The sequence below is a fragment of the Ciconia boyciana genome, chromosome 1, assembly GCF_034638445.1.
Source record: "Ciconia boyciana chromosome 1, ASM3463844v1, whole genome shotgun sequence".
In the NCBI taxonomy this organism is placed as follows: domain Eukaryota; kingdom Metazoa; phylum Chordata; class Aves; order Ciconiiformes; family Ciconiidae; genus Ciconia; species Ciconia boyciana.
Genome location: NC_132934.1, coordinates 168163563 through 168172553, shown reverse-complemented (window position 1 = coordinate 168172553; position 8991 = coordinate 168163563). Strand labels below are relative to the sequence as shown.

The following is an 8991-nucleotide window of genomic DNA, read 5'->3' as shown; positions in this document are numbered from 1 at the left end:
TGCATCTTGCCAATTGCAGAGTATTATTTTTACACCCATTTTTTACTAATGGAAATAACTACTGAAATGAAAGACACTGAAATACTAAACTCTGTTATCAAGTACCATGTACATTGTTGTTGTTGTTGTTGTTTTTTTTTTCCTCTACACTAATTTGAGATCTCTGAGAATTCAAAAAAGACCAATATTAGCGGGTCTGATTCAATATTAAAAGTTTTCTAATGTCACTTCGATTGACTGAATTCAATTTTTCATTGGCTCTTAATTATTTCAAATAATAAAGTTAGATTTTTTCCAGTGTGAAACTAAACTGTTTAAATGTAGACATCTAGTGTCATTTTGATGCTCTAATCCATCCCACCTGGGCTGCAGTTGCTCCTCCAGATCAGGGCATGGGTTTCCATAGGTTCTATGGCACGTCCATGAAGCCCATTCACATGCCTTGAATATGCAAGGACAGCTAAAACAACACTAGATACCTAAATTAATGTAAAGTTAATGTTGCTGCATTTTCCCTTTTGTCTCACCCTTACCTGCACAAGGAATACTTAGCATTATCTTTACTTGTCCAGAATAAAGATAGCAATGAAACAAATGTGTTGTCACCAGATTTACTCTTTCTAATCTTCCTAAATACACAGGTTTTCTAACTAAATTATTCTCAGTCATAGAAAGAGGAAATAATACTTATTCTCTAATAACTGAAATTTTGATTTTTGGAAGCAACAAGTTTGACTTCCACAGCAAATTGATGACACCTCAGAAATATTAATAAGGAAGTTGGTTTGTTAACAGAGACAACAAGCAGTCAGATCCTCAAATTACAGAAATTAGTATAGCACCATCAAAGTCATTATCTCTATGCAAATTTGAAAGAACTGAGAATCTGACTTTCATATGTCGTATAGGAAAATTTTATCTCAGGAACTTATGTACAAAGAATATGAAGAACTCACATTTGTATATACAAATAGGTAAGACATCAACAGTAAGCTGAACTAAAGAATATATCTTTTTACTCTGAGTTTATCAAGACTTCAATGCTAAGTTTAGCATACATATGTAGACTTAGTAATTAAGCTGATCTTTCACTCTACAAATAGAAATTAGAAAAAAAAAGTTCATGCATAGTCAGTTTACAAAAGATTTGCTTAGAGGAAGGTAAATGCAGGTCAGAATTTGTGTTTTGGCACCATGTCAGTCATGCACAGAAATTGAATGGCCTTACTGCACTCTGGACAAGATACTTCTGTCCACATGACAAGAGTGAGAAGCATTGTGTTTAATTCCCAAACAGTTCTAAACTTGTGCATGCAAAAGTTGCTGCCTTCTTTAAAAAGTGATCTTTAAGAAAAAGACATTTTTAAAACTCTTTATTTCTTTTTCATTGATAGAGAGCAGTTTCTTGATTTGCTTGAAAGGCAGACAGAAATAAGCTTTTTCATTTCTTGTGAGTTGAAAAAAATTACAAAATTATGCAGAATAAATAGTAAGTATAAACCTAGCTAGAATTCATTGCAAAAATAAACCTGCAGAGTTCTATTTCTACCTATTTTTCCCACAACACGTTATATTCTTCTAATTTCAGAAAATATAACATTTTTGTACAAACAGCTAGATACTATTCTTCTTCCTTGTGTGTGTATTGTTGCAGTTATTCTGTCTGGGAGTTGCTTTTGGGTAGGGTGGGAAAGGGCTTGTATTTGCACTTGGAAGTTCCTATCCACAGCAAACTCATTTCCTCCAAGGATATTTAAAGCCAGCACAGAAATTATTTATATATAGATAGATATATATATAAAAATCAAACTTATTAAACACAGTAACATATTTACAGCTGATTCTCAGTAGCTTTTCAAATTGCCCAGGATTATGAGTTGAAAAACCAGTGATGCACAATATTTTATAGCAGCAGCTCAAGAAAAGATTGTCCAAACTTAGGTAAAGCTATCAGATAGGGAAAGTAGCAAAAGGCTTGCTTTTTTCTTCATTGAATATGTTGGGTAAACATAGTTACATATTTTTCCTTCCACATACTGATACACAATGCACATGATGAAGTTCTGTATAAAATACTTAAATATTTGCAGACTCTGGGTGCATACACAAAAATATTTTCTTTCTGTGTTTGTTTTTTTTTTTTTAACTGACATTTAGTATGACAACATTTCAACTCCTTTCATATTTATTATAAGGGCATGTTAGGTGTAGTTGTAGACAATGGTCATGTATGCAGTGCATGTACTAGCCTAACCAATACACTCTAACTTTATAACTACAAACACAGCTGTTTTTTTAAAAAGGAATCTAATTAAACTGAGGCAAAAAGAAAAAGTAAAGGTAACAAATATTTTTCCATAGGTTGGGTACAGAATGGAGAGTGCCGTACACACCTTTTTGAAATGATGAGGAATATTGCAATAAGCAGTCTTCCTCCCACAGTTCAATCACACAAAGTTCATGTTTAACTTGGGGTGAGACATATTGCCTGCGCACAACCCCATGGCTTCCCACAGTGATCCCTGAGTTTTTTTTGCTAGGATTACTGCTGTGCTTAAGTCCTGACTGTTGACATGTTATTATAAGGCACTTTTATTAACAACGGTTCCAACTTAAAATAGAATTACAGAAATTTGGCCCCAGCCCAACATGTTATCACTTCATGTTTGCTGCTCCAGGACTTCCAGGTAGTCAGGCTCAGCATGTAAATTAGCTTTGAGTTCAAAATACTCATTTTTAGTTTGTTCTAGAAAAACGTTTCTTGGCCTGGAGTACATGAGTGTCTCCATTAGCTTCAGCTCCTCATGTGTTCCAGGAAAATGAACTTCCATGTCAGGCTGAAGCTGGACAATATTTTTTCTTAGGTAGTCCGTGATCCCTAGTTGCTGCAGTTCTCTCTCTTTTTCAAGAATGTTTCTATACAAGCAGCTGGCATCCTGAAAAGACAGAAATTCAGCAGATTGATCTGTAGCCTTATATTTGGCATTTGAACCTGTAAGAGGTGAACTGTTCTCTCTTTCCAGGAGGCTTCGGCGGATATATTTGGAATCATTAGCTTCCTTCTCACTTCCCTCCTCCTGTTGATCAGTATGCTTGGGGCTGAAGGATGGGCTACGGTAGACCTGAACCATGGGAGTAACCACACGTTGCTCATAGAGAGTTGCAGCTGGGCGCTCCATTGTGTGGTGTGTTGTCTTATGCCCATACATGCTGTACTGAAGGTGAACTGGGCTGTTATCCCTCATTTGTTCATCCGCTTGTTTCTTTTTGCATCTTCGTCGCCGATGCAGAACAAGAACAACTATTCCGGCTGCACAAAATACAATAGTTATAAACACAATTAGAAGTCCTAATATTAGAACAGAAAGTGGGACGGCATCTGTAAGGGACCGCAGGATGGTGTCTGCGGTGTTGGTAGTAGTAGAAGAAGTTGTCACAACCACAAAATTGGCATGAGTTGGTAGGGCAGGGCTATTTATTAAACCTGGACACAAGACTTCACTGTTCAGGGATTTCAGTTCTTTTTTTGCTAGGTGTCCTGGAGATTTACAAAAAATATCACCCATCATTGTATTCTTACTCAGTTTTTGTATCCATTTTTGCAGCCCAACTGAATCACAGGTACAGTCCCAGGGGTTGTCTTCAAGTTCAATTTGTACCAGCATATCCAGTTCATCCAAGACATTGCTCACAGGCAAATGAGAAAATTGGTTTGTTTTCAGATTTAATCTGGCAAGTGGAACACCTGAAAAGATATGGGGTGGTAAAGTCTGCAGAAGGTTGTTATTTAAGTAGAGGACCTTAAGTTTTGGCATTGCATTAAATGTCCCTGGCAAGACTTCTTTGATGGCATTATATTCAAGGTACAAGTATTCAAGGTGCTGAAGGCCAAGGAATAGATTCTGACTTAGTTTTGTAAGATGATTGCCATTGAGATATAATTTCTGCAGTCTAGTCAGATTCATAAAGGATCCTTCCTCAAGGAGTTCAATGCGATTGTTCCCCAGGTGAAGCATTTCCAGGCTGGCATAGTCCACAAGATCTGATTTCAGTAATGTCTGAATAATGTTTCCAGCTAGAATAAGCTTTTTAGGATTTGGAGGAGGGGGTCCTAAATCAGACAAGCTTTCAATATTTCGCTCCTGGCAGTGCATGAGAACTCCTGAGACCATATGGCTGGTGCAGTGACAAGGGACGGGACAATAGATCCCTGGAAACTGAGTAGTAGGCTTTGTAGTATGAAGCACTAAACTTGGTTCTTTAGTAGGAGCTTTCAGGATAGGAATCACCTTGGTTGATAGGTGACTATTACTGATAGAGGTGGTTACAACCAAGGGCAGTGACCCTGAAGGATCTTCAAGTTCATTGACAGGATGAGTGGGACAAAGTGATTCTTTTTTCAACCGGCTTAAGATGCTGCCTTTGATAACTGGAGGGCTATTACATACAACATCCCCTATTATTGACTGAGGAGGCATGTTTTCTAGCCACATCTTCAGCTGCAGCAAATCACAGTTACAGGCCCATTTATTGTCTTCCAACTGAAGGTCTAATATTCTACCAATGTGTTCCAAAAAGCCAACATAGGGCAGTGTCTGTAACTGGTTTCCGCGAAGATCTAAATGGGTCAATGGCACAAAACGAAATATGTTTGGAGGAAGATACTCAATGGCATTATCATTCAAAATAAGCACTTTAAGCCTGTTGAGCTTGCTAAAGGCACTTGCTTCAATCACTGTGATGAAATTGTTGTCTGCTTGAAGAAACTCCAAATTTTCCAATCCATGAAATGTATCTTCTTTAAGTGTTTCTAAAGAATTGTGATTGATATGAAGTTGCTTAAGAAGGCTGAGACCATTGAAAGCCCCAGGCTCAATATCTGCAATATTATTAAAACCGAGATGTAGAGAGATAGCATTAACAAGGCCAGCAAAATCATTCACGTGTAACATAGTCAGGCCATTGTTTAACAGATTAAGATGGAAAGGCCGTGATGGTGGGACATTTATTTCTGATACCATCTTGATGCCTCTTTCTTCGCAGTTTATAATCATGGTGTCATCCTTTTCTTCACAGGAACACAAACTCTGACAAGATCCTCCAACTGAAGAAAAAGAAGGCTGTGACTGGAAAGGATCAGAGGCAACCACAACTGAATATAGAATAAAAATCCAGAGCTCCATCTTGCCCAGCAGATTCTATAAAAAAGAAAAAAGAAAAAAAAGGAAAAAGGAAAAGTAATAGAGTCATGACTTCACAGGGTCGATTTATTTCTTTTTCTGCATTAGGGGGGAGCAATAACCATTCCTAGTACTTGTCATCGAGCTACCTCACTTTTCAAAAAATATTATATCATGTAAAACATTTGAATGATTTTCTAAGCAGAGAAAAATATATTTAGTTTAATGTACTGAATCAATAAACACAGTCATAAGGGGAGTGCTTCAGTACTTCCAACGCTGATACACCAAAGTAGGAGACAATCAGGAGTGTGTTGTCTTTATTTATATACCATATAGAATAAGTTACTGCCCTGAGCAACTTACATCAAGGCTAATATAATATTTTGGATCATTGCTTTGTGTCACCATGTAGCACTGCAAATTTTAAGAATACCTTGCTAAGCTCAACTTAATGTTGTCCGGCTGCTGAAGAGAAGAAATAAGGTTTGGTTTGGTTCAACAATGTGTTGTGAGCAAAAGCCCATTCAGTCAGGATACAGGGAATCTCTCCTTTGGTTCTGCATTATGTATGTAAATCAAAAGGTATTTCCTCTGTAAATCTTGTACCCCCAAACTGAAAAGGAAGTAGATAAAATAATTCTTTTCCTTTACTTAAATTTTAATACATGTGTTATAGGTTGTGGATATTTAGTGAAAGCAGGAACACAGCACATAGTAGTATAATATGTTTGTATATAATATACACATAAAATAGTTGTGTACACAATTAAAATAAAAAAGAAGAGAGAACTGACAATGCAGTACATGCCAGAAGAAACAGGTAGGCAAGTGGCAGACATTTTTTTCGAGATTAATTATTAGACTCCTTCCACTTATTATAATAATTAATTACCACAAAAATTCTGAAATGTACATGGAACTAACTGTGCTTTACAAGTTAAAAATTATCACCAATATCATCTGTATGTTATGTAACTTAAATTATCATCTGTCAAGCTGATCTTGAACTTTGCAATACCTGATAAATGCATAATTACAACACAACTATGGAGTCACAAGCAAAATTTACACATTGAAATCAAGCATTTGTTATCATTAGTTTGAATTAATTTATGCTACACTCCATTTGAAGATTCTCTCTTTCTTTCTGTCAAGGTTGTTTAAGTAGCAAGAATAATGGTAATTCTTGATATATGAGATGGAGTGAAATCACTGTTTACAATCTTTAATTAAATGTTTCCACATTTCCTAAAAGAAAAAAAATCTTACAATGGAATGGATGATTTAAAACACAAGAACTTTTTTGACGTGCGCTATTCATTCTAGGACTGAACTAAACAGGTTTCTTAAGGAATCCACCTAATAAAGATCACTTGATCTTTCAAAGTAAGGTATTGAAACAAGGAGTACGGAATGTCACTACACAATTAAGGAGCTGAAGTGTTAACTTCTGAAAGATTAGAACCTTTTACAATAATCTATTGAATTACATGCATGAACATTCTTACAGTGTGGCCATATGATTTGGCATCTAATCAATACATATTTTAATTACCATGTACCTTTGTTACCAGCAACACCATTTCTCAGGGCTTCCCTTAAAATGGGTTGCAAATATTTATACATGAAGGCACTTAAGTGCTGTGATATGAGTATTACACACACACACACACACAAAAAAACAACAACAGCAAATATGTGCACAGTGAATTATGTTTTTCCCCATTAGTAGTTCCTGATAAGTGGGAGTAGATGTATGAATTCAGAAGTAGTAAGTTTAATTCACAATGTGAGAAAAAGTGTCCCTAAAAATAGGACCTTTTATCTTTGTTTCAGTAGAACAAATAATTTCGTTGTCTCATATAACACTCCTTGAACTGGATCCAGCTGCCTATGTTTAATATATATGTCTTTAAGTTTGTTTTCCCAAGAAGCATTGGATAAGACACATGTCATGATATTATCCTTAAGTATGCACAATCATTTTAGGGTCATATTATGCTAGAGATTTATTCTTGCTTTACATGCATCAATATCCTTTCTAGTGATCCAAGGTAAAAAATGCAGGCTCTTGACACAGATGCCAGCTTCAAACTTACTGTATGACTAATTAGACTTTATTTCTGTACACTTTTTCTCTGTAGAAATTCCAGCTTCAATCTGCATCAAATTCAAACTGCACTTATAAAGTCCCTGAGCAAAATTAAATGAAAAAAAAAAATCTGTAAAGCATGTTGCAGTCTAGTGCATATTGAGAAATTAGGTTATAAAAATGAAAGCCCTTCTCTCAGAGATGAAAGTAGCAACATTTGTAACCAATTGGAAAACATTCCCATTTTAATCATCTTCATACTTCTGTGGGCAGCGTTGCCAGAACTCTTACACACATATACACACAACAAAAATTAATAGGAGAGTTGTATTCTTTTTTCTTTTTTCCAATTTTTTTTGGTCTGAACACTCAGGAATGTGTAATGAAGCTCTCAGTGGGCTACTATTGTAAAATAAAAACTACTTTCAAGTAACAGATGATCAACACTTAACTGAAAGAATTCACAATAAAATAAAATTTAATTTAAAAGACTTGACAAAGCTTATCTTTTTCTTTTTCATGTGGTGAGGTTTTTCAGCAAATTCTACACAGTTTGTTCATTTTATCTGCTTTCATGTAAGTCACTACTAACTGCATACTGTAACTAAGCTTTTTTCAGTAGACATTCTAAAAGGCTAAAAAATGTTATAGTCCTTTCTATGAGGCAAAGCTGAATATTTTCAGAAGTAGTCACCCTATAGCAAAAGCATCACATGCTTGACAAGTAATAATCAACGTGTTTTTTAAAACATTGAAATACCTTGTTTCATTTTACTTGGGGTTTTGTTTGGTTGTTTTGATTCAGCTATTTAAAAAATGCACATTGAAGAATTTCAAAGCCTCAAGCTAAGAACTGGTAATTTCTAAAAGCCTTCAGGATTGTTTATTAAATTCTGAAGGGAATCGCAGTCAGATGATGCATTTAAGACCATTCTTGCACTTCAGGAAATAAAAACAAACACCCATTCCTCCCCCCTCAAGGGATCTGAAATCAGCGTTTCCTTAATACACACATTCTACACAGTTGGCAGTTTGAATAAATGCACCTGGCAGACTGTTTGAAATACAGTATAAACTGTCACCATTTAACATAAAAGTTATACAAAGTCATGCAGAAAAATAAATTCAACTGGTACTGAGAAATGAATTTCTCATATGCTAAGCTAATTAACTAACTGGAATCTTTCTTACCTGTACAGCAGTAACACTCCCTGAAATGCTCAGTAATGCACAGTTGGAGCAGCTATTTCAATGTGATGTAATTTTTCCCTGTGAAAAATGCACACTTTCTTCTGAGTTCCACTTTGTTGCAAGCTCTGGTAATACTACAGCTCCATGAAGTTACAATCCTTGTTCAGAAGACAAAGTACAAAGCGTTCAATTGAAAAAATCTTCCAGGCAGCGTGCACATTAGACCATCCTGTAAGCAGTTGTCCTTTTTCCTCAATTAAAATTCACAGCATACTTCAGAGCTATGCTGACTTTTCTGCATATAGTTAACTGTTTGCAAGCATTTGGATGCAGTAAACAAACAAGATGCTCAGCAGAGCTTGACTTGATCACTGGATTTGTCAGATTTTTAGATCCAAGCTGCTTCTGTGTTCTCTCTGCTCTTTCTAGTCTTTCTTGTTAGCTCAGTTTGTTATTAGTCAGATTGCCAGGGGCTGGGAGGTAGGCGTAAATAAAGAGACTTCTTGGCTTTTGACTCAGCCTTTA

The 8991-nt window shown here is 35.8% G+C and overlaps 1 protein-coding gene across 3 annotated transcripts; it reads right to left on the bottom strand.

The window, feature by feature from the left end:
• Positions 1-250: 250 nt before the first annotated feature.
• Positions 251-8945, bottom strand: SLITRK6 (SLIT and NTRK like family member 6). Of its 3 annotated transcripts, XM_072849988.1 has the most exons (3): positions 8467-8945; positions 3581-5198; positions 251-3310 (listed from the first exon to the last, which is right to left on the bottom strand). In XM_072849988.1, exons 2-3 carry the CDS (start codon positions 5181-5183, stop codon positions 2661-2663), a joined length of 2253 nt encoding a protein of 750 aa, XP_072706089.1. In that variant the 5' UTR covers positions 5184-5198; positions 8467-8945; the 3' UTR covers positions 251-2660. The 3 variants fall into 3 exon arrangements, with proteins under 3 accessions (XP_072706089.1, XP_072706088.1, XP_072706087.1); XM_072849987.1 differs by lacking the exon at positions 8467-8945 and adding an exon at positions 5617-5743 and having other exon boundaries at positions 251-5198; XM_072849986.1 differs by having other exon boundaries at positions 252-5198.
• Positions 8946-8991: the final 46 nt, after the last annotated feature.